The 25,273-nt window shown below is 36.1% G+C and overlaps 2 protein-coding genes across 2 annotated transcripts in view; one reads left to right on the top strand and one right to left on the bottom strand.

The window, feature by feature from the left end:
* Positions 1–11,883, top strand: part of LOC101308155 (DNA polymerase theta-like) — a 12,628-nt gene extending 745 nt beyond the window's left edge. The window contains exons 3-27 of the mRNA XM_004292816.1: positions 88–295; positions 401–1,252; positions 1,517–1,581; positions 1,902–2,007; positions 2,105–2,305; positions 2,385–2,585; positions 3,060–3,221; positions 3,322–3,561; positions 3,712–3,924; positions 4,090–4,440; positions 4,637–4,789; positions 5,270–5,488; positions 5,839–6,057; positions 6,189–6,306; positions 6,890–7,711; positions 7,754–8,082; positions 8,270–8,467; positions 8,981–9,240; positions 9,644–9,833; positions 9,913–10,020; positions 10,193–10,545; positions 10,995–11,103; positions 11,174–11,314; positions 11,609–11,705; positions 11,783–11,883. Of these exons, the coding sequence (XP_004292864.1) occupies positions 88–295; positions 401–1,252; positions 1,517–1,581; positions 1,902–2,007; positions 2,105–2,305; positions 2,385–2,585; positions 3,060–3,221; positions 3,322–3,561; positions 3,712–3,924; positions 4,090–4,440; positions 4,637–4,789; positions 5,270–5,488; positions 5,839–6,057; positions 6,189–6,306; positions 6,890–7,711; positions 7,754–8,082; positions 8,270–8,467; positions 8,981–9,240; positions 9,644–9,833; positions 9,913–10,020; positions 10,193–10,545; positions 10,995–11,103; positions 11,174–11,314; positions 11,609–11,705; positions 11,783–11,874 (6,007 nt within the window). The 3' untranslated portion in view covers positions 11,875–11,883. The remainder of the gene's footprint in view (positions 1–87; positions 296–400; positions 1,253–1,516; positions 1,582–1,901; positions 2,008–2,104; positions 2,306–2,384; positions 2,586–3,059; positions 3,222–3,321; positions 3,562–3,711; positions 3,925–4,089; positions 4,441–4,636; positions 4,790–5,269; positions 5,489–5,838; positions 6,058–6,188; positions 6,307–6,889; positions 7,712–7,753; positions 8,083–8,269; positions 8,468–8,980; positions 9,241–9,643; positions 9,834–9,912; positions 10,021–10,192; positions 10,546–10,994; positions 11,104–11,173; positions 11,315–11,608; positions 11,706–11,782) is intronic.
* A 750-nt stretch (positions 11,884–12,633) lies between these two features.
* LOC101313572 (dehydration-responsive protein RD22-like) lies at positions 12,634–14,429 on the bottom strand. The gene is made up of 3 exons (XM_004291168.1): positions 14,326–14,429; positions 14,118–14,223; positions 12,634–13,870 (listed from the first exon to the last, which is right to left on the bottom strand). Exons 1-3 carry the CDS (start codon positions 14,362–14,364, stop codon positions 12,792–12,794), a joined length of 1,224 nt encoding a protein of 407 aa, XP_004291216.1. The 5' UTR covers positions 14,365–14,429; the 3' UTR covers positions 12,634–12,791.
* Between the last annotated feature and the right edge of the window lie 10,844 nt (positions 14,430–25,273).

Here is a 25,273-nt window from a genome sequence, read left to right as displayed (position 1 = left end):
TCTACTCTCTCTCTCTCTCTCTCTCTCTCTCTCTCTCTCTCTCTATTTTTTTTACTTTTTTTTTTAATTTATGTTGTTTATTTGCAGTGATGTTCAATCAAACAAAAGTTCTATGTCAGAGCTGAAAGTGAATGATCATAAGAGACACGCTAGCGCATCTTTGCTTGACGGGGAGGATGAGATGCTTAAAAAGAGGCATTGCAGTAGTGATAAATCTTATGAAGAAAGTGAAACAAGCGGTTCTACAGAGAAGCGCTGTGAAGCAGTGCAATCTGTTTGTGTTGATAAAAATGGGGTATGTGCTAAAGGCTCTTGTGAAGATTTGGTACTTAAGGTTAAACTTAAACACTTATGTCTTATACTTAATTTTGAATTGTTATCTTCTTAACGTGATGGCCAGGTTACCATTGCTAATGAATCACGCGAGTTTCAACAAACCTTGAAACCGTGCAGTAATACACATAAATTGTCTCTAGACACAGTTGATTGTTATACACCAGGCTCATTGATTAAATCATGTGTTCGTCAGACCCCCAATTCAACACGTGGTAGCTCATTGTCTTCACCTGGTGAAGCTTTTTGGAATGATGCGATTCAAGTTGCTGATGGTCTATGTGCTCAGGCACCTGAAGCACCTACTGCCTCAGATAGCCAGTATCATGGTGAGAACTCGTGCAGTTTGAGAAATGCACACTTTGATGGAAAGTCAAAGGAAATGATGGATGAAGGTGAGCGTATGGCTAACGATGCTGATTCAGAGCCGACGGCGAAGCATAGGAAGGACTTCTGTAAAGAAGTATCCCCACTGCCTGTTAAGCATTTTGACTTCTCTCGTGAGGACAAGATTTCGAATGAAAGTATGCCACATCGTATGAATTCGTTCAATTCGAAAAGCATGGCTCATGGAGGTGGCCAACAATCTGAATCTAGTCTTACAGATTTGAGAGGTCTAAGACATGGTAATACTATGGTCCGTTGCAGCAAATCTCAGGAAAATAAGGGGCAAGATGTTGATTCTGTTACTGCAGTGACCAAAATGAAGAATTTGTCTAGCGAGGACAATGGTGGCCCAACATTTTCTTCACCAGGTGATGATGTCATTAATTTGAATGGTAAAGGTGAATCTAGTGAAGCAAGTACTCCTTCAAGTTTTATGCCACTGAAAGATTGTCTGGATCTAGATGGTTGGCTTGCACCAGAAATATGCAGCATATATAGAAAGAAAGGAATTTCAAAACTTTATCCTTGGCAGGTATCTTTCAAACTTTCTGAACTGGTGCCCATGTTGACTATTATTTATTTATTCGCACTTAAATATATTCTATTTAGTTGAAATGTTCTGTTTTGTGGTTTGGCCTTAAGCCAACAAATACTCTTCTTGCTGTTTGACTAAGATTTCATTGATTCTGGGGCATAGGTATACCGTATACACATTTCTTTTCTATAGCTGATATCTGGCTTGTTGTGTTTGAGTAATAGTGTTGAGCATAATGTATATCCATTCTCCATCTTTCAGGTTGAGTGCCTTCAGGTTGATGGTGTATTGCAGAGAAGGAATCTTGTGTATTGTGCATCAACGAGGTAGTTATGCAATTGTATTTTACCTTGGCTTGTCTATCATGTGAGTACTTTTGAATGTTCCTCTGTGATATGATTAGTTTCATCTAGCATTGTTGTAATGTTATGATTCGTTCTGTCCTTTGTACAGTGAGGCTCATGTAAACTCAAATATCTGGGCAAGTTGCAGTGTTATTGTTTTTATTTTGATGTGTGATATCTTATAACAAAGTTGTTATTGTCACTAAAAAGTCTGGAATTATTCTGTAAAATGGCATAGATTTTTTTTTTATTGGTATGGCATCTTTTTGTTTCATAATCTTGCTCCCTCTGCACATCCACAGTGCAGGTAAAAGTTTTGTTGCAGAAATTCTGATGCTGCGACAGGTCTTGTCATCTGGAAAAATAGCTTTACTTGTACTTCCTTATGTATCACTTTGTGCAGAAAAGGTAATATTTGTTGTTTCTTTCGAGATTTTCAAGATTAGATCATTCTTTCTTCTATACGTAGTTTAATGTTTTCAACTTTCTTTCTCAATTGGTGCAGGCAGAACACCTGGAGCTACTTCTTGAACCACTTGGTAAGCGTGTTCGTAGTTATTATGGCAACCAAGGTGGTGGTACACTTCCCAAAGACACTTCTGTAGCTGTCTGCACAATAGAAAAGGCAAACTTCTTAATAAACAAGCTGCTGGAAGAGGGCCGTCTTTCAGAAATTGGAATTGTTGTGATAGATGAACTGCACATGGTACTTGAGTTATATCTTTTTGGGTTAATATGGGTCTATTCTTTTGGGGTGGATTCTATTAACTTAAAAATATCAACAGGTTGGCGATCCAAGTAGGGGTTATCTTCTGGAACTTCTGTTGACAAAACTTCGTTATGCAGCTGGTGAAGGCATTTCTGAATCAAGTAGTGGAGAAAGTTCAGGCATGAGCAGCGGTAAGGCTGATCCTGCTCATGGTTTGCAAATTGTTGGTATGAGTGCCACTATGCCAAATGTGGCAGCAGTTGCTGATTGGCTTCAAGTAAGTGGAACAAGACCTGTTATCATCCAATATCTTTGTTGAGTAAATTTTCATTGTAGGGCATTGTCCATCACACATGCAGCCCTTCACTCCAACTTCACAGCAAAGTATGTGAAATGAGAGTGGGGTATATATATATATATATAATTGACAGTTTTGTAGTGTCGAATGCAGAAAGGTGTTATCTTAATGGTGTTATAGATATTATTTTCCAATCTTTGTATGGAGAACACACATCTTTGTATATTTCCATACTTACTTTTCACACTAGCCTCTTAAAAAATAAAACAAATAGATATGTAAGGGGTAGTTAATTTCAGTTTAATGTATAATTTCAGTTTTACCCTTTAATTTTAAAAATATTGTATTTTTGATTATTAATTAACCATGGGTATAATCGGATTTTCAAAAATTTAACCATTGAAAAAGTCAAAAAGACCTTCTGGCTTTATTAATAGAGATGTATGCATGCAGGCTGCCCTCTACCAGACAGAATTTCGACCGGTACCACTAGAAGAATACATTAAAGTGGGGAACACCATTTATAACAAGAAAATGGAGATTATTAGAACAATCCCCAAAGCAGTTGACCTTGGTGGTAAAGATCCAGATCATGTTGTGGAACTGTGCAATGAGGTGGGGACTCTAATTCTTACATATAACTTTTATCGAAGCTACTTTCTGGCACTATTTTCAAATTGTTTGATCAATTATGAACTGAGGGAATGCATATCAGGTTGTACAAGAGGGTTTTTCCGTGTTAATATTTTGCTCTAGTCGAAAAGGATGTGAATCAACAGCGAGGCATGTTTCAAGATTCCTTAAGAAATTTTCGGTCAACACTCGCACTGATGACAGTGAATTTAATGACTTGACATTGGCTATTGATTCCTTAAGACGGTGTCCTGCTGGTTTGGATCCAGTATTAGAAGAAACCCTTCCTTCTGGAGTTGCCTACCACCATGCTGGTCTCACGGTATTTTTGTAGTATTCTCTTCCATGTGCTTGACTATTTAATTTTTGTTCTTCATCTCTCTCTCTCTCTGTCTCTCTCTCTCTCTCTCTTTTACCATTTTGTATATGAACTCTGTTACTGATGGGTCTGTCTGGTTTGATCTATTCTTAGGTTGAGGAAAGAGAGATTGTTGAAACCTGCTACCGTAAGGGCCTTGTACGCGTCTTAACTGCCACATCTACCTTAGCAGCTGGTGTTAATCTGCCAGCTAGGAGGGTCATTTTCCGTCAGCCTCGGATTGGTCGCGATTTTATAGATGGGACACGATACAGGCAAATGGCTGGTCGGGCTGGTCGTACTGGCATAGATACAAAAGGAGAAAGTGTATGTCTTTGATTGTACCTCGTACAGTCGTACTCCTTATGTGATTATATACTTCACTCCTGTTTTTTTTATTTAATTTTTTATTTATTTTATTTTATCATCTTCATCGGTAGATTTGTCCATTTCAAGTCTGTTTTATTCCTTGTTCTCTTTTAACTTCACCAGGTACTTATTTGCAAGCCAGACGAGATCAAAAGGATTATGGGAGTTCTTAATGAAAGCTGTCTGCCATTGCGCTCTTGTTTATCTGAAGATATGAATGGAATGACTCATGCAATCTTAGAAGTAGTAGCGGGGGGAATTGTTCAAACTGCTAAGGACATTCATCGCTATGTTAGGTGCACATTGTTAAACTCCACTAAACCTTTCCAGGATGTGGTGAAATCAGCACAGGAATCTCTCCGGTGGTTGTGCCACAGGAAATTTCTAGAATGGAATGATGACACTAAGCTATACAGTACCACACCCCTTGGACGTGCAGCTTTTGGCAGTTCTCTGTGTCCTGAAGAATCACTTGTATGGATTCTTCATCTTATTGTTAAATTAATTCCAAATATTTTGGCAATCGGGTTGGTCTTAAGAAAAAAAAATATCACTGCAGACAACTAATGGTCAGCTGATTCTATTTTATTTAGTTTTAGCTTAGCCCTAGTAATAAAACTATAGGTTTTATATTTGATGTTGATCATACTTTTTTCTATTGGTGCTTTAGATTGTGCTGGATGATCTTTCAAGAGCTAGAGAAGGATTTGTACTTGCATCTGATTTGCATTTGGTTTACCTAGTAACACCAATAAATGTTGATGTTGAGCCTGATTGGGAACTGTATTATGAAAGGTTCATGGAATTGTCTTCTCTTGACCAGGTAATTTGCTTCTTACCAAGATACCATTTGACTGATTCTCTCTCTCTCTCTCTCTCTCTCTCTCTCTCTCTGTACATTTTGAAATTTAAATGGAGCCTAAGTAGAGATTAATTGGAGGTTTGGCGGAAAGCCTCATCTTTGTAGTGGGAATTTGTTCTATACTAAGTGCTTATGACAATATCTAGAACTAAACACTTGAGCTGAGTGGATAACACCTGCTCAGAGTTATCATACCTTGAGGTGGTTTGAACTTTTGCTCCATTGCAAATGCCTTTTAGCACACCAATAGTCTCTCAGTATCCTAAAAAACGATGAGATATTTTCTTTTCTTTTATAGTGATTTGGTCTGTATGAAAACATGCTCTAGGATATAAACTGCTCATGTTCTTAGGTCCACAGTGTTCAATAATAGAACTCCTTTTACGATTATTTATGGATTTCGCAATTGTGGCTGCCTTAATTCATTTCATGATTATTCAGTCCGTTGGCAACCGCGTTGGAGTGACAGAGCCATTTTTGATGAGAATGGCACATGGTGCACCTATGAGATCATCAAGCAGGATGAGAGAAAATATGAAAGCGTTGAATGGCAATTATGAAAACCGATTTGGGACTACGAAGATTGTGCTTCCGGATGATCAAACAGTTCGAGTGTGTAAACGGTTATATGTTGCTCTCATCTTGTCAAGACTAGTTCAGGTACCACTCTTGTCTTCCTGAGTCTGATATATGTGGGAAACCTCATTTTACTTCATTCCCTGCTAGACAAACAGATGCACTGTGTAACATGCATTCACATTTATGATTTTATTCGCATGTGTTTTCTTTTTTTTATCTGGTTCCAATGTGGGGAGGGTGACATCCAAACTTTACTGGTCTTCATTTGTTGTTGTTCTGTGTATCTTATTTCAGTGACCTGTATGAGATTTTAAATCCTATTTTCCTTTAATGAAGTGGCTTTTCTTCTGCATAGGCTGTAAGATTTGTCGGTTATTTGGATTTGTTTGGTTATGTGTTTTGCTAAATACACTCTTTATATATGGGCGAAGGAAGTTGCTATCAATGAGGTATGTGAAGCTTTTAAAGTGGCTAGAGGTATGGTCCAGGCCTTACAAGAGAATGCCGGAAGGTTTGCATCTATGGTAACTATGTTCTGTGAGAGGCTTGGATGGCATGACCTGGAAGGCTTGGTTGGAAAGTTCCAAAACCGTGTCTCATTTGGAGTGAGAGCAGAGATTGTAGAACTGACTACAATTCCATTTGTCAAGGTATAATTCCACTTGTAAAGGGTGGTTAAAATGGATGCTCTTAGTCAATTGCCTTCAGTTGATATCTGTCAGAGATGCCCAACAGGGGTGTATATATTGCAGTATTTGTTGACTTCATCTTGTATTTGTAGGGTTCTCGAGCAAGGGCACTATATAAAGCTGGCTTGCGTACACCTTTAGCTATTGCTGAAGCATCCATCCCTGAAATAGTCAAAGCTCTTTTTGAATCTTCATCCTGGGCAGCCCAAGGTAGTTTTATGGCCTGGTTATATGTGGCTGTTGGTTCATTATGATAAGTGACTGTAATAGTTCTCAGTGTTATTTCACTTTCCTGATGGGGTTATGGTCTGTATTGTCAGCGGATTAATTTTTGTTTATTACAAGGAGCATATGCTGTACAATAGTTTCATAGCTTAGGAATTAGCATTTATTTATAATGAATGGCATTTAATGAACTATAGAAAAAAGTTAAGATTATTTTGAATCATTGACTATTTCAAAAGACTTCTTCCAGAATGTTTTTTTTTTCCTTCTGTTATGATGAAATGCTGCTCCTTTTCATCTTGCAATTAACTGTGCAGAAGATATTATTCTCAATCAAATATTCTAAAATATCCTGCTAGTATGTTTTCTCAGATGCCTAAATTTGTACTGTGGTGTGGCAGCCTGGCAGGGTTCATGATTACTTTGCATAAGAAGTTGAAGAGAGTATTCTCTTAATTAACAATAGTTCATGTAAATAATGTATTTTATCAGAATTTTGTTTCTCTATATTGCAATTCTTCTGTGTTTTTATTACTTGCATTCCCTAATGTTGGGAAGTTGACTGCAGAAGGTTCAGCTCAAAGACGCATCCACGTAGGAGTAGCCAAGAAGATCAAGAAGGGTGCACACAAAATAGTTCTGGAAAAGGCTGAAGAGGCTAGAGTTGCTGCCTTCTCGGCTTTTAAATCACTTGGATTGGAGGTCCCACAGTTTTCTCAACCATTATTTCCAACTGCTGGTGGAAGTCCCAGTATGCAAGGAACAACAAATTCCTCTGGTGATGAAAATACTTGTAGCTTTGTTAATGCCCATGTGGATGATGCTCCTAAGCCATCTTTGGAAGTAAGGGTTCCTTCTGAAAAGGTTGTATCAGGAGAGAAGTTGACAAAAACATCAGATAGTGGTATGGTGGTGGCTGTAGGAGAAGTAAATTCAAGTGGTGCCATGCAAATTCAGTTTGGGGCTGAAAGTTCTGTAGTAGCAATTGAAGGGTCTGGTGCCCTTAGGGATGAGCTAAATGCTACTGTTCATCAAACCAAAATTGCTGACCCTAGCATTTCAATTATGGTAGACAGCTTAGGTGATAGAAATAGGATATCCAGTGTGTCTTTAGATCCTAAAAAACCGGGAAGCTGTGAAGGGGAAAATTTGTGTGTTGGCAAGGGCAAAGTTTGTGAAAAAGGCCCCATTCATGCAATTTATACTCCTGGTGGAATTGATTCATTTTTGAATATTTGGGAAACCACCTCAGAGTTCCATTTTGATATCCACTACAACAAGAGATCAGAATTGAACTCTGTTGCCCCTTTTGAACTACATGGAATGGCCATCTGTTGGGAAGATTCTCCTGTTTACTATGTTGACATTCCTAAGGATCTGCTGTGGTCTGGCAGCAGAAGTAAAGATGAAAGCCTGCGTTTGACTGCATCAGGTGATAGAACTAATGTGTTACCTCTTGATAATATGTTGGAACTGGCTAAATGTAGATGGAGCAGGATCGGTGAAATCATGGGGAAAAGAGGTGTCAGGAAATTTACTTGGATGTTGAAAAGTCAGATTCAAGCACTGAAATGCCCTGCAGTTCCAATTCAGAGATTTGGTTGCCAGAGTCTTGCGGGGAAAAGTACTTGCTTTGAAATTATAGACACCTCATTTTTATTGTTGCCACCAGTTCATATACAAGATGGCATTGACATGTGCATTGTGGCCTGGATTCTTTGGCCTGATGAGGAGAAAAATTCTAGTCCTAACCTGGAAAAGGTAAGATAGAATTTGAGTATTTCCTTTTGACTTTTGAGATATCCTTCTTCACTTTTGTCCATCAAAGAATTTCTTAATGGCAGAAATTTTGTAACTGCAATAATCTTCTGAATGTTTTTGTTTTAAGTAAAGCTTAGTTGTTTATTCCTTTTCCATTCGCCTTATGAATCTTCAAAAATGATTGTAGGAAGTTAAGAAAAGGTTATCCAGCAATGCTGCTGCAGCTGCAAATCGAAACGGCAGGTGGAAAAATCAGATGCGAAGAGCTGCACACAATGGTTGCTGCCGTCGAGTTGCACAAACACGAGCCTTATGTTCTGTTTTGTGGAAGTTGCTTGTTTCTGAAAACCTTACCGAGTCACTGATAAATATTGAAGTTCCATTGGTAAAATCTTTAATCTTATCTGATTTAGCTTCTAAATGGTGCTTTTTGATGTGGGGATTCAAACTATCAAATAATTCTATGAATGTTGGAACAAAATTGGACCATAATTTGCTGATTCCAATTTGGTGATCTTCATGGAAAGTGATAAGATAATACTTATAATAAACCACTGGATAAATATTTTTTTTGTAGTGACTGCTTGCCCCCATTACACCATCTTTTATTAATGATCGCTTTGAGCAGAAAGAAAACATATATGAAAATAACTTTGAGAACTTCATTGAAAGAGGTTTACAATTATTCCAACAAGTCTGTCACTATTTTAGTGGCTTTTGCATATAAAAATGCATGCAGCAGTTTGTGCAGCAGTTTGTTGGGTGCTTGGGCACATGTGCCCAACCACTTGTGTCGATTAATGTACTTTTCTCCCTTTTTGGAACCATTAAACCAGCACCTATCCTTCTTTTCTAGTTCGGTACGCTGACACTATCTTACTGCTTCTTTATACGAAAGGTTAATATTCTTGCTGACATGGAGCTTTGGGGAGTGGGTCTTGACATGGAGGGCTGTCTGCAAGCACGTAATGTACTGGGGAAAAAGCTGAGGCATCTCGAGAAAGAAGCTTGTAAACTGGCTGGCATGACATTTTCATTATATACAGCAGCGGATATTGCTAATGTGCTGTATGGACACTTAAAGCTGCCCATACCAGAAGTGCGCAACAAGGGAAAGCAACATCCAAGTACTGACAAGCATTGCTTGGATTTACTAAGGTTAAGAGACGCTTCTTTTCTTTGTTCTTCTTCATAACATTACCTGTGTTAAGGTTAATCCATATTATGATTATTGTTCTATAACTGCACTATCTAATCCGGTCTATTGGTTTTTTCACTTTTTTGCTTGTTTGCATCGTTTGAATAGTGTGATTCGAATTCTTTGCCTATTCGTATTTGAAATCTTCATTGGGTACGTAAATAGAGAATAAAATGTGCCTAACCTTTCTAATTTTAGTCATGTTGGAATGGATACAGACAAATTGATATGTTTTAAAATCTTGGAACTGGGGCTCTTCTGTTGTCATATGTCTGTCTAATGATACTGTTCCTCATTCATGGTTGTTACATTTTGATATATGCCGAGCTATTTTGCATTTAAGCAGCTTTGATTTCATTTCAGGGACGAGCATCCTATTATACCCATCATCAAAGAGCATCGTACATTGGCAAAACTCTTAAACTGTACGATGGGATCAATTTGTTCACATGCTAGGCTATCTGTAAAGACACAGAAGTACACATTACACGGTCATTGGCTCCAAACATCAACAGCTACTGGTCGGCTTTCAATGGAGGAACCTAATCTCCAGGTATCCCCTGTTGATTTAGAAACTTGAATTTAAATGTTCTTATGAGTGATTCATTTTTTTCATTTTTATGATTGTGCAGTGTGTGGAACATATGGTTGACTTCAAAATGAACAAGGAGGAAAATGGTGGCAAAACTGATGTTGATCATTACAAAATTAATGCTCGCGAATACTTTACACCTACTCAGGTAACAATTTATTATCATTTTCAATGGCCAGATAATCTGTTAATCATCTAGTGTCATGCTAAGTAGTTCTTCTTCTTCCATTTTTTTTTCGCTGGAGGGGAAGCAAAGGAAAACTTTGATGTCTGCTATTCATTTACATCTGTTAATTTTGTTTTTATCTAATTTTATGCAGGACAACTGGATACTGTTGACCGCAGATTATTCTCAGATAGAACTGCGGGTGATGGCCCATTTTTCTGAGGATTCCTCACTCATTGAACTCCTTAGTAAGCCCCATGGGGATGTCTTCACCATGATTGCAGCTAGATGGACTGGAAAGTCAGAAGATTGTATTAGTTCTGACATACGAGATCAGACCAAAAGGTTGGTGTATGGAATTCTCTATGGAATGGGTGCTAATAGCCTTGCTGAACAACTGGATTGCAGTCCCCAGGAAGCTTCTGAGAAAATACAAAACTTCAAAAGTTCTTTCCCTGGAGTTGCTTCTTGGCTTAATGAAGCAGTTGCATATTGCCGCAAGAAAGGGTGAGGATTTCTTACTGCTTGCCTTGTTCCTATTAAGTAGTTCAACTTCTTTAGAGAAAGGTAGCTACTACATACAAAATCTACGTAGGATTTTGGTTCTTGTTTCTTACCAGTGAATATGTTTTTCAGTTTTTCTATTCTTCCTCTAAGTATTGGTGTCTTTTCTTTGTATTGATATTTTATCTCCCTTCTCTTGGCTTAATAGGAAAGTTGTTGCGTATTTCATTGTCTATTGTTTTTCTCTCGGAATTTTATGTTTCTTGTTAGGAAAAAAATGTAGGAAGAATCCTCTCATCATAAAAAAGAGGGGTTTTGTTTATAACCCATTTTTTTTGTCCCGTTCTTTTTTATTCAGGGATGAAAATGTAATGCACTGTTGCAAACTCATCACTTTTAAGCTGTAAATCAACTGCTAAATTGTTAATTATCTACATATTTTCTTGTCCCAGATATGTGGAAACCCTCAAGGGAAGAAAACGATTTTTATCAAAAATAAAATTTGGGAATAGCAAGGAAAAGGCAAAGGCCCAGAGACAGGCTGTAAATTCGATATGTCAGGTACAACTTTTTCCCTCCCTAAGGTGCAATAATTCTGTAATATCCATGGACTAATGTCTTTCTTTTACAGGGATCCGCTGCTGATATAATTAAGATTGCAATGATAAATATTTACTCGGTAATAGTTCATGGAGCTGAAAGGCCCAGTTCAACTTCTCCACTTGCAACAAAGTTTCACAAATTGAAGGGTCGCTGCAGAATTCTATTGCAGGTTGCTTGGGGAAATTTCTTGCTACTCAATGCTCTATTATTTTTTGTACTAAAAGATCTTGATGCTATTGAAAATGTTCGTATGAAAACATAGAAATGTAGAAGTGATATGGAAAATTTGTGTCTGTATATATATATATATATAGATACATGTGTATATGAACATATATTTATATATATATCTTCAATTTTCTAAGTGAAACTTACTAAATTTTTTAGTGCAGCATGATGTCACTGTACTTACAATACAAAACATTGTTGAAGGTTGAGACTTACTTTGCTGTTGTTTATGTAGGTACATGATGAATTGGTACTGGAAGTTGATCCTTCAGTGATAAAAGAAGCTGCTTTGCTGTTACAAACAAGCATGGAAAATGCTGTTTCACTTCTTGGTATATATTTCATATTTCTGGATGTAATGCTGATAGTTTGAGAATAGCTTTTAATTGTTTAACTGTTTGTTGTTCAGTTCCTTTGCATGTCAAATTGAAAGTTGGAAGAACTTGGGGTTCTTTGCAACCCTTTCAGGCGGATCAATATGAAAATCTCCTTGTTCCATAAATTGACCAAGATGTGTTCCTGTTCTTGATCTGAAAATGCAAAAGTTTCATGACACGACAAGGTGATTACAAACAATCTATGCATGTCCGGTTGTCAAATGAAATGCTTTACATGTATTCTAGTAAATTAATGTTTTTTGGTTTCCTAATCCTTCTAAATGTTTTGATTACAATCATATATTTTTCAGACATGGAACTTCACTTTATATATTGGTTGAGAAATGCACTCCTTGGAAAGAGGCTGTTCTGTGACTTATAAGGGTGTTTTGCATATTTCCGCCTTCACCTCAAATCATCTAGAAGTTCTTAATGAAACATTATAGGGATTTTGCATGTGCATAAGAACTGGCTTCTGAACTTGTGCTACTTCTCAGTATATTTCATTGATAGACAGACAAAAGTGGTCTTATAGCAGCCATGCTTCATGTTTGATTATACAGTTTGTGGTATGCACACTGGATTTTATATCTTAATGATAAAGTTGTTTTGGGTTTCAGTTCCACGGATGCCATCTGATGAGTTTTGCTGGATGGATGACAAGTAAGCTTGCTTAAATATTTGCTGTGGAAGTAACTTTGGTAAGTTTTGATTTTATTACTTTGTAACAGGAATGCGCTTGGTTAGTACATAAACACATGTCATAGAAGTAAATGGCCTAATGGTTATTCAAGTCCCTCTAGATTAACAACCATTATAATGAGATTCTTTTTATCGAAGCAGATGTAACAGTTCACCACTGAATGGTCGGAGAGAACAGAAATAGCAGCAGAAAGCCAAAGCTTATTATGTATTACTGAATATATATAACATGTCCACTATGGCATGCTTTTTGAGTATAAGTTGAAGTACATAGTGACAAGGAGTCGGTTTTCAAACGACTATGCTAAACGCCCAGGTATAACAACTAATGGATTCAGCTTATGTGGATTTCTGGTTGGGTACCCAGACAATATGATCACTAGGAAGAAAATGGCAGATGGGAATGGTTCCTGGTTTAACTTTAAGGACTTGGAAGGCCAAATGCTTTGGGTTCCATTCTGTGGTGTCTGTGTGGCAGACTGCTACTGCTTTAGCGTTCACTCCATCAGCACCTTCCAGTGGCACTACATAAGCTCTTGTGGTTGTTGTTGCATGGCAGTAGAAGACAGCGTATGCATAGTTCTGCTTATGACACACAATGGAATTTTCACCTGCCAGCTTCTTCACTCCTGGCAATATTGTGTACTTCTGCATGGTGGTTCCCTTTGCAACCTCTGTTGAGAGTGCCTGAATGTTCCTTCCAAGCTTGGAAGTGCTGAAGTCAACCATCGACTCCAAAGAGGTTGCACAATATTTTTCCTCTCCTGTAATACCTGGTTTCTCACACTCTTCAATGGTTTGCTTAAGTGTGTCTGCTTCCGCCGATTCTGGTTTCACTGAAAACTGGTCCAAAATTTCTGGCAGTTTAGATGATGAGAAAGGGATCGATTCTGCAGTTTTGCGTGGGAGGAAAGTTGCTGTGTCTGAACTTGTAGTGAAGTGCAAGTTCATCTTTGTGCCTGGATGCATGTCCTTCTCCAAGAAGAAAAGAGCGACCTGTGGATCTTCATGAAGCTGAGTCTCAGTAGCAGCATACTGGTACAGGAATGGGTTTTTGCTTGGTGTTACTCCAACATATACAGGTTTTCCCTTGTGGTGTGTGCTTACATGCACTCCTCCTTTGCCAACACCAACGTTGGTTCTCTTTCCGGGCTTTCCGGTGTGCACTCCAACACCACCTTTTCCCCCTACGTTGACATTGGTACCGCTCCCTGGCTTTCCCTTCCCAGTTTGCACATTTACGCCTCCCTTCCCAACGTTGACATTAGTACCACCACCTGGCTTTTTGTTTGGAGCGTGCACATTCACACCACCCTTCCCAACATTCACATTGGTTCCTCCAGGCTTTCCTTTACCTGCATTAACGTTGACACCACCCTTCCCTACCAGAACTGAGGTGCTTTTTTCTTCGCTGAAGTCTGCATATTTAGCAACATAACAGAGAACAAGTGAGCAGGTGAGTGACATTCACCTGAGTTGATACATGTATGTTAAACTATCGAAAATTGTATGAAAACTATCCTGACTGTTCTTATGTGACATGCAGGAAATTACATGTAATTTGGCATTATTTGCTCTGTACTGGACATATCAAGAGGTTATTTGAAGCTGCTTAAAATGTTATGCCAAAAGAATCAAGTCAGAGTATCAGATTCAGTCACTAACCAGATTGCAGAAGTTCACTCAGAGTTTTGGGCATCGGTGTGTTTGGCAAGACAGAATTCCAATAAAGTTGAGGCGAAAGAGCAGCATGGCTTACAACCAGTGTGAACTGCAACATTGAAACTCTCATTAGCATGGGATCAGAATATCAAAAGTTAGTAGACAATATTGAACTAGAATCGTAGAAAGCAGGACACAACTGTTTTCTTACAGTGAAAAAACCAAAGATGTGTGGGAGATGAAACCCCATCGGTGGACTTGGTTAATCCAACTCAAAGCTATTGGAAAATGCAAACGCAGAGATAAGGTAAGAGTAGATGGTGAACCAGAGCAAGGCCTTCATTTATAGGGGGGGAAGTGTGCTATGGACTGAAAGTTGGGTGCAGTAGTAACACTCCACCAGTATAGTTGACAAAACTTAAATTCTTCAACTGCCGTTGGCTCACTCACTTTCATTTATGTTGATTAGGATAGGTGAGCATGGGAGGTACTGGACAAGTGTGTGAGAGTAAACTGAGAAGCAATTGAAGTTTGTTTAGGAATTGGATTTTGTCAGTGAAACAAAGAGAGGTGCTGTTGCTGGGACTGGTAGCCTGGTAGGGGTTTAGGCCCGGCCATTGAATTGTTGAAAGAAAATATATCGTTGATTTATTACAGGAGAGGCTTTTGTCAATGGAACTAAACCCTAACACCTAACTGCTCCATTTATTAGGGTTTAGGGGAGGTTGCAGGTCTCAGTCTCCCATGACATGGTGGCCGTACTCAGTTACTAACCAAGTCCCTTTTTCGTTGGTTATCATGTCCCTATTCATATTCAGAAAAGTAATGGGATTGTAATGTTGAACTGCCTTAAACCTTATGATGAAGTAGGTTGAAGATTTGCAGATAGGGTAAAGAGGTATATACATGAAGAGGCTCGTTCATCTGACTGTCCTTTAGCTAAGCAAACCCATATGTATGAGTTCATCATATTATGGAAAGAGTACTAGTTACTTTTGTCAAAAACATTATCCCAATACTGCATCAGTAGTGTAGAAATGCTAGAAAAGGGGGTGCTAAAAGACTAAAGGGGGTGCAAAAACATTATCCCTAACCCCTGAACCGTAAACAGTAATACTTGTGATCGAAACATGAGAGGAATTACCTTATAGGTGCCACCTACATAAATGTGTCATCGTTTTCCCTACTACTCGATTTCGCTACAGCTCTGGTGGGTTACCTTAACCAAGCCACTGTCTATGAGTCCCCGGCTCATTCTTTCACAGGCACTCGGTCACACCCCAAGGCTCCTCCCACTGCTTACTTCATCACAGCATTTTTCTCTATATATATATATATATATATATATATATATATATATTACCCAAAAAATAATAATAATAATTCTATATATATAGGAAGGCCCAGCCCAAGAAAGGGCACTGGATACATCCCCGTGATCCATGAAAATTTCATTTTCAGGCCCAATCTTCTGATAAGGGCCTACCTACTTTTTCTTCTTCTTTTTTATACTACCCCCCTCCTAAACTTAGGTAGGTTCCCCTTTTGAGAATGTGAGGTTACTGTATATGGACCTTCTCTTTTACTTTAAATAATTAACCTACCTTGAACTCGAAGTCGTATAACCTATGGTGGGCTACCGCACTATAATCTTCCTATTTCACCTTTTTTATCCTTTTCACAACTCGTAAATCACATGTATGGATCTAAAAGACTAAAACCGTCTTTGCCCCCACTAATATTGTGCCTCTTATAGGACTTTTACTATAGCCTTGATTGTGTTCTTGTTTAAGTAACACTTTGGTGGGGTGTGTCATCCACTAATAAGAACGATTTGGTGTCTTTTATTGCAAGACTTGTGAAAATTAGTGAACTTCTTTGTGTGGTTTGTGTGTCAAAGCAATACTATTGGTGGTTGGTTGATTTGCCTATTGATTTGGTTTCTTAGAGAAATGTTTTGGAAATAATTGCATGCCATTATATATATGCTTTGCTTGAATCCTAGTCAAATCAATTGTTGCACGAAGCAATATATTCTCCTTGTAATAGTAACTACGATAGTGTGGTGATCATGATACTTTCTTGAGTTTCTTCTCCTTTGCTTTCGTTATAAGTAGTAAATATTTGAAGAATGTTGTGTCAAATTGAAGAATATAAGTAGTAAATATTTGAAGAATGTTGTTGAAATTCATATTTCATTATTTGATGTTCTTTCTTTCGTTTCTTTATGAAAGAGTGTGGATATATGCTTGGCGTGTTAAGAGAATTTCATTGATTTAAACGATTCATTCGTAATTACAATGGTTCTGCTATGATACATTGATTGTTTCCACTATGGGGATTTAGTTCGTCTTGATGTATTCATTGATTTTGTTATGGACTCGATGAAACATTCTCTTAGATCTTAGACCTAGTGATAGTTTAGATCAAACAAAGTGTTCCAAATATGCAATAAAAGTATCAGTTCAAAATTACGTACCCACTTCACAAACATATTTGATACACAATCGTAATGCATACAATGATACATTCGTATCTGTAATTTTTTCAATGTACGTATTCAAAGTTTAAAACTACACATACAGTTGTCCTCATGAGCTCATTTATTGGTTTTAGATAATAATTATCATTGAGGTATTTTTACATGAGACAAAGAAAACACATACATAAGTTAGGTTGCCAATTAAGTGATGAACCACAGCTAGCTTTTCATTTCAAATCGCATATCTCATAGTACTCCATGAATATCTAGCTTTATTGCGTAGGGAACCACAGGTATAGATATTAAACATACAATAATTAAAACATCACAACTTATCTAATTAACTTCTACAAAAAAAAAAAAACTTCTCAAAAAAACTTATTTAATTAAGCACATATATAACAAGTGACCCATAAAAAGGTTGTTTGCTAATGTCATATGATATCTGAAATAGTTATTCGATATTCGATGGAACGGCTATGTGTAGTGTATGCTCATTGTTAAGCTTGCCATAGTTACACTGGTCCTTTGGATCACTACAAAACGAAATGGATCCAATCACGCTATAATAGAAAAGTTTGAAAGCACAAAGACACAAGTAGCTAGGATTGAGTAGTACATAATTATATATTTATGCATACATATAATTAAAACTAATGTTGATCGAGTAGATGTTTTGTTCCAATTTCATTTATACTATTGGAAGTACGTTGTATTGCAATTACATGTATATAATATATATATATATATATATATACAGGAATTCTCAGGTGCGGACGTCCGCATCAAAGTTTTGGTGCGGATTTCCATTTTTGCACCACTTCCCGATCGAATTTCCTCAAACTTCCTTCTAGACATATCTAGATCATCTTGTGTAGATCATCTCTGCAAAATTTCAGCCAATTTGGTGATCGTTAAGGCCCTCAAAATCGAAAAACAAATCTGACGGACTGAATTCTATCCGGTTCATCATCTCCATTTGTTTTTCAATTTTGAGGGCCTTAACGATCACCAAATTGGTTGAAATTTTGCAGAGATGATTTACACAAGATGATCTAGATATGTCTAGAAGGAAGTTTGAGAAAATTCGATCGGGAAGTGGTGCAAAAATGGAAATCCGCACCAAAAACTTTGATGCGGACGTCTGCAGCCGAGAAGGGCTATATATATATATATATATATATAATCTTTAGCTATGGAAAAGTTGAATGATTGGTTTATATAATCCTAGCTATTAGCTACTAATTAACTACTTCTTGGGAATAAGCATCTTTAATTTCAAATAATCCAATGATTTCATGCATATGTCTGGGAAATATTATCTCTTGGCACCAATTAATTAAGCCACAGTCTTGCTGATATATATTGCTTATAAAATGAACAATTTGGAATTAGTGGGGATATATACTAGCTAATTAATTCTAACAAAGGGGGATTTTTGTGGATTAATGCGCTTTTAAAATCAAATGCAAAGTTCATCCCCACCTCTGTCTAATCAAGCTTTGAGAGCTTAACATATATGAATTTGCAATGGAGTTATACCTTGGAGTGGAAGGCTTGACCCACACTGAATCTATCTCTAAAATGTGATTCTTCTCTAATCACCATAGATCTATGTAAAATTCTTACCATAAATTCATATGTTCATCAACAAAATAGAAACAAGAAACCGTATTTTTATCTAGGAAAGAATACTATTGCAATATATAGTGCTTCTGTGTTTAATTTTTGACTTCTTTCGATTAATTCTTACATTATATATCGATCAAGGGTGCATGTCTCTATCAAATAGATACCCCTCACTTGTACATAATCATAGCTGATGGAAAATAAAGTGGTGTTGTGATTAGAAAGGGTTTAAAAAGCTCTCATTTGAACTTATTAAATCAGAGGTTTGCAATCATCACCGAGTCTGGTGAGACTTGAGAGGGAGATATGTACAGAAACCCTAGCTCATTAGTTTGTAGCTTTACATGTCGACAAACTCCACCTGGATAAAAGCACGATCAGATATCAAGCATAACTTATATATATGCACCATCCTCTTTGTGTCTCCAAAGATCTTCATACAAAAAGAAAAGCAAAAATCACAGAAAGAAAAGTATAAATGGGATCATTTCGATCATACTCATTTCCTAATCGCTCAGCTACTTCAAAATCTGAATAAACATGCATATAGCTTCCATGCAAGTCTTACATGGAATCAATGAAGGGTTTAAATGTATCCTGCAGATCAAACCGGAGAAGAAGACATTTACTTCTTTCCGAGTTTTCACTATGCATGCTAACTAACACAAAACCTCACATATGAATTGTTTAAAATTTGAGCAGCATGTTTTCCATCAGCCACTACTTTCGGAAAGACATATAGGAAAGAAAGCTAGGTTATTTGTCAAATAACTTCATTATTTTGTCTATTTAGTTGATCATTGATTCATTCTCTCTAACTAAGCTTTAATTAAAAGGGCATTTTAAATAGATTCTGACTTCATAATGAAGTAATTCAACTTTTAGATAGCTGCATTGAGGCCTAATTGTTACAAAAATAGATTATTTCCATTAACTTATTATATACTAGTTCATTCATGTTTGAGTGCCTAGCTAGATTTATTTTAAGCACTTCCAAAGGAGTTCCTTTTCCTTTCCTCATGTACCCACTTAATTTCATGATGATTAGATTGGTTTTTCAAATATATCCATATAAAACTTACAATATATCTATATATAGTACAACTTACAATATAAAACTCAATTATATAGTACAACTTCCATAATGCTTTTGGCTTGATTAATTATGTCTAATACTCTAATATCTTCGATATATCAAAGGAACACAAATGAATTAAGTGATCATTGTCAACTTAAGCAACAATATAGAGTAGTACACCTAGTTAAAGTACTCACTTGTGCACGCGAGTTTTCATTTCAATGGTTAATTATAAATGGGTAGTGCTAATAAGGCCTAAAATTTGTGACATTAATCCTATATGTCATGCCATGCAGTGACGTAGCTAGAAACGATCACTAGAATGGTCAATGTTTAAACAAGAATACTAAAATGAATAATTTTTATTAAATAACATAATAAAGTGTATGAAATTATTATATCAATACTTGAAATGTCATCTTTTATAATATTTTTCAAGAAAAACTTTCATATTTCCAATTATGTATTGCATTATGAAGGTTTTGATGTTTTTTGTAGGGAGAAAATTTGAGAAGAACTAAAAACAAAATTACGTTGCTTTGAAAAAAAAAATTACGCTAAGAACAGTTTAGAGAGAATGATAGACACAAATAAATTGTAAACGTAAGTACATTGTGAATCATAAATTAATTAGAGTAAAAAAGACATGGGTGACTAGTAAATCTGTACATGAGAAAACTTCTCTCCACATTGATTAGCAATATATGTATTTAAAAAATGATAAAAATCATGGGATATTTGTCGCATAGGTGGAATCTTGCCCAGATTAAATAAGACTTAGGAAAGATCTAGGCAATAATTAATATAAATACAACTATCAAAAGGGCCAAATATTGTCTTGAAGTGTATATATATTGCCCCAGCCTTCACAGCTTAGCAGCCTTTGGCATGAATGTCATAGGGTTCAATTGAACCCTCTCGCCCCACTGTGGCTACGTCATTGATGTCATGTAAGTAAATATAAATATTTATTTTCGATTCCACATAATATATCTTGCCAAATCAAAACATTGCATTACCAATTTTACCATTTATATTTCCTTTTACATTTTAAGGGGTGAATCAATGATATTAATGTACTTTATTAGGTAATGGAAACAAATATTACATAGTAATAGCAACCACTAATTATATATAATATAAGGAATGTTTCTTACATCAATATGAAGATTAACGTACTATTTTTTAAATAATAATTAGTTTTGTCAAATAAACTCTAACCCTAACCCTAATTCGTCCAAAAAGCAATTATAATTCATAAAAAAAAACACTAATATAAGATAATTCGGATATAATTCATCAAAATTTTATATAATTCGTCCAAAAAATAATTTGTATACAAATAATTTCTCTAAATGATTTACATACAGATTATTTATATAATATACATGTATTTTTTTTTATAATATACATGTATTATAAATATATAATATAATGTTATTTGATGTTATATTTTTTATATTTAATTAGATATTTAGAAGAAGGAAAGTAAAAATAGTTTTATTTTTCAATGAAAAACTGAAATTTATTAGTCATTGTTTGAAATGGACCAAATTGTAAGATAGTCTTTATACTTAATATTACATGGCATAAGATTTTTAATATGTGATGTGTCTAAGTGATTTAGCATGCCACATAGAATTGAGGCCTAAAATCTTAGGCCTTAATAAAGCCTAGAATCATTTTTCATTATAAATGTAAATACTGATTTGTCTCTTTAACTTTCTTTTAAGATCGAGTTGAGTTTTGGCGCATTCGATCATACCACTATTTCCTATTCTAGCTATGTTGGACTTAATTTGTGATATTTTTTTCTTAATTTTGAACAATTTAGAGTGCAATTCTGATTTTGATTCTACATAAATAAAGAGAACTCGCTCCGATCCCAACTCCATCATGTGGCCTTTCATACGGCAAACGGAAAGCGTGGGCAGACCAAAAATCGAAGAGTGGGAAAGCATGAAGAAGGAATTGAAAAAAACCTACAAAACTTTTAATTTTTATTAGTTTGGTGGGTGACTACTACAAAACCTACCTTATGATCAAATTTAGGAAAATTGGACGAATTATTGTTCAACATTATAACGTAGAGGGAAGCTAGTGGAAGCATGTGGGTGCTTTCTGAAGTGTGAAAGCTTGTGTGGTGCTAATTATTAAGATAATTAATCTCTCTTTTGATTTCCAATTTATTGTTTGTTGGATGAATAAGATATCATAGGCGCCTAAGCTAATCTAATAATTATTACCAACTGATTTATGCTTAATTAAGTATGATGGAATCACTGTAAAATCTAGCTAATTGTATCACATATCAATGATATCATCATTTAACCAAGAAATATCTGGTAAACATCATATAGTAGGTTGACTATTACACGAGTAAACAAATTCCAAGTGATAAAGTAAATTGGAAAGTTTATGTGGTATAATTAGGACTCATCAATATTGGAACCGACTACATCAGATTACACGATAGAAAGAGAGGCAATGAAGCTTCTAATAACAAAAAGAATAATTAAGGAACATCATGGTGTGTACCCATCGATCATGAGATCTCATGTGGATGGACTACAGGTGATATGCAATTTATACTACAAATTACTACATGTAAAATGGCAAGATAAAGTAACCCCATATATACATAACGATATAAAGATGAAGATCAATCGACACACATATATATGATTGATATAATTCCAATTGTAAACTTTGCCAACACAAATTCGTGCTTAATCATTGTGTTTTTCCTCTCCAACACCATATATAAAAGTAGGTTTTGGTCGGAAAGAGTACGTACGCGTGCTTAAGCAAATCCAATTAGATCATTGGTTAATGCCACTATGGTTATAGCAAACTGAATAACATATTCAAATATTATAGTGCGTAACCCTTTTAATTAGAATTCGCAGATAGAAATTATAGGGCAGTCGAGTTCTAGGGTTGGGTTAGATTCGAGTTTTTAGTTCCCGTATGAGAGGGAGGAAGGAATTATATTACTATATATAGTAACAACTTTCTAATTTCTTAAGCGCAGAGAATCTACTAATTAAGGCAACCCTAAGCTCTAGCTAGCTAGGTTTCTAGCTTCGATTTAAAATTGGAGATAGGAGAATGCCACCGTATGTGTGTTCGATTTTGTTTTATAACACCTCCATAGATTTTATATATATTCACTACTTTCTGCTTTCGGCTCGTTTCATCTTAATTTGTTATTAGTTACTTAATTCTTGCAAAACAACTTGTACGGTTTTCCTAGCTTGCTTTTCTACTTCGGCACGCCTTTTCCTTTCTAACGAGGTTTCCCCGGCCGTTTCTTTTGTTATATCTTTCTCTAGTTAATTCGAGTACTTATTATCATGCAACTGATGATCACGATAGTGCTGGATAAATAAAGCGATCTATAGCTAGGTTAATTATTTGGATCATTCATGCAGTTATAAGTAGGAAGATTGTGTTTGATTTTGATGTGATTGCATAAATCGTGTATGAATGATTATTGTTTCAAAGGCAAGCTAGTGTATTTGTCAATATATGGATGCAAATCAACCATTTTGATGCTGACGTACGTAGTGATAATATTGTAATGGGAAACTCAAAACTCGATCATTAGCAAATTTAGGAAACTTGAATTGCATTTGGCTGGAAATTCTAAGTTATAGGACACCGTAGTGGCTTAAAAATTTTTAGAAGGACCTGTCAGGATTGGGACATGTATACAAGTCCAACTCAATCACCAAAACATGACCTAATTATTAAAGCCAAGCCAAACACAGCACTCTGATCTTGCAAAAAAGAAGAAGATCGAAGAAGAGGAAGAAGATATCATCAAATTTGTTTTGTTGCCCCCCGCCGAGGTCTTTCTACTCGAGTACATCAGAATATTCTGGTGACTTCCCTAACCCAGTAACCCTAACCCCAATTCAGCATTCAAGAAGGATCTGAGATCCAAATCTGTGATGACAATAAGCATAGGAAGGCTAACCCTGATTTGGTCATGATCTTCTATGCACCAAATTAATTGGTGGCGAGTCCCCACGGTTCCATGATATAACCCTAATACCAAACGCATCCTCAAACCAGCTGCAAAAGTCGACCTCAGCGGATTTGTACGGAAACCATATAACTAATGTTGTCAAATCCCCAAACATGATCCTAAGTTCCTAATTAACCCAAATAATATCCCATAAACCATAATCAATCATTGTAATTGTATTGTACAAGTATACATGTACTTTAGGTCGGAAGTGTACACGTACGTACGTATAGAAGAACTATATATAGGTGATAGGTTGGTTCATTTGGTTGTATATGAACAATTGAACATGAGTTATACAATTAGGGCAAAACTATCAGTGTCTCCAATACGTCATGAAGGCTAGCTAGCTAGATCCCTTTAGTTTGGTATCATGAATTAATCTAAGAAATGATAATAATCCCTGTATTTTTATACAAAATAAAAACACCTTCGTACGTTGATTGTACCTACGAATGATTCTTCCATTTTAGACATTGAATGACAAAGAGCTAGTATTAGTACGGAGTTACAATTTTATCAATATCTTACATTGCAAGTGAGTTATAATTTTCAAGAAATCGTGTGCATCTTCTCTCGATCGATCTCTCTCGATTACAAACCTTACAGAATTTATGATCGACCACCCTATAGCAGTATAGCTTATAATGCCTGCAGGAAAGGACAGCATGACACTGCATGTATGAGCTTCTTCTTCGTCAGCAATGTGGTACCTTCCCTGCCCTAATTTAAGAGCTAGACAGTAGAATGGGACATCATCAATGGCAGCACATAGATACTATTCTCATCATCAACTGCAGCACATAGATACTATTCTCCATCCCACCTACTCAAAACTCTCGAATAAATTTCTGAACCAATAACTGTAAATTTGGCTCTACAATAAATAAAAGCTTCGAGACATCTTAATAACATATAGCAGAAATGTACGTATATTAATAATGAAAAATAAAAATATCTATTCCACTTTGGTTATATTCTTCATTTATTTTACCATGTAATGCGTAAAATATAATTGTATCAGACCCTAGCAAAACAAATGATCGGATAAAGAGAATGGGTTGGCAAATCATATTAGATCGATGAACTTGGAAATGAGCTCGAGATAACTATATATATATGACGCATTGCTAGAGATGGATCGAGTTAATAATATAGAAAAATGAAGGGAAATGAGCTCGATCAAGGAATATATGATTGAATTATGTACTTTGTTAGAGAATCTAGCTACTTCCATTGAAGCAGGAAGTACACTTCATCGATGTTTGCCACCAATGACTGTCGATCGAACTGCATGAACCATATACAACCTGATTCTAACATACCAGTCCTCGTGGTTGGCCCTCTATTAATTCGTACGTTCAATCAGTGATCAATAATACCCCGGCCCTCTGTTTGATGTTGTTGCGCGTGTTGATGTTTAATTTCCGATGATTAGGTATATATACTGGCTAGCTAACATCGACAATAATTCAGACTTCGAGTGTTTTCAATGTTAGGACAAATATTATAGAACAAGATTGGTGATGTTCCAAGTTAATTATAATAGCTAGCTTTTGACTCGATTTTGATGCTGTGTACTTTCCACAACCAAACGCGATTGATTAGATTCGGTAGGTGACATGTTAGTCCAAGAAAAAGAATTCTTAGAGAGTTACATTTTGAGATTTTCACTAATTTACACCAAGTATTGACGAGAAAACTAGCAAAATTTGAAACAAGATGCATAATCTTGTATACGCATTCATAAGATGGATTCATTTTTGATGGGGTGAGCGTGAAAACGATAGAAGACGGCTCCATCAAACGTCGAAAGCCAAGTGAGATAACGTTAGAATCCACCAACGGCAGCCTTGAATCCACAAGACTAGAGTTTCTCAAATCCACGAGAAATTCTGGAATCCACCAGGAAATTTGAGAAAACTCTAGGAGAAACT

This window comes from Fragaria vesca, linkage group LG2 (genome assembly GCF_000184155.1).
Source record: "Fragaria vesca subsp. vesca linkage group LG2, FraVesHawaii_1.0, whole genome shotgun sequence".
Taxonomy (NCBI): domain Eukaryota; kingdom Viridiplantae; phylum Streptophyta; class Magnoliopsida; order Rosales; family Rosaceae; genus Fragaria; species Fragaria vesca.
Note: the sequence above shows the minus strand (reverse complement) of the source record. Positions and strands in the feature narration are given on the sequence as shown.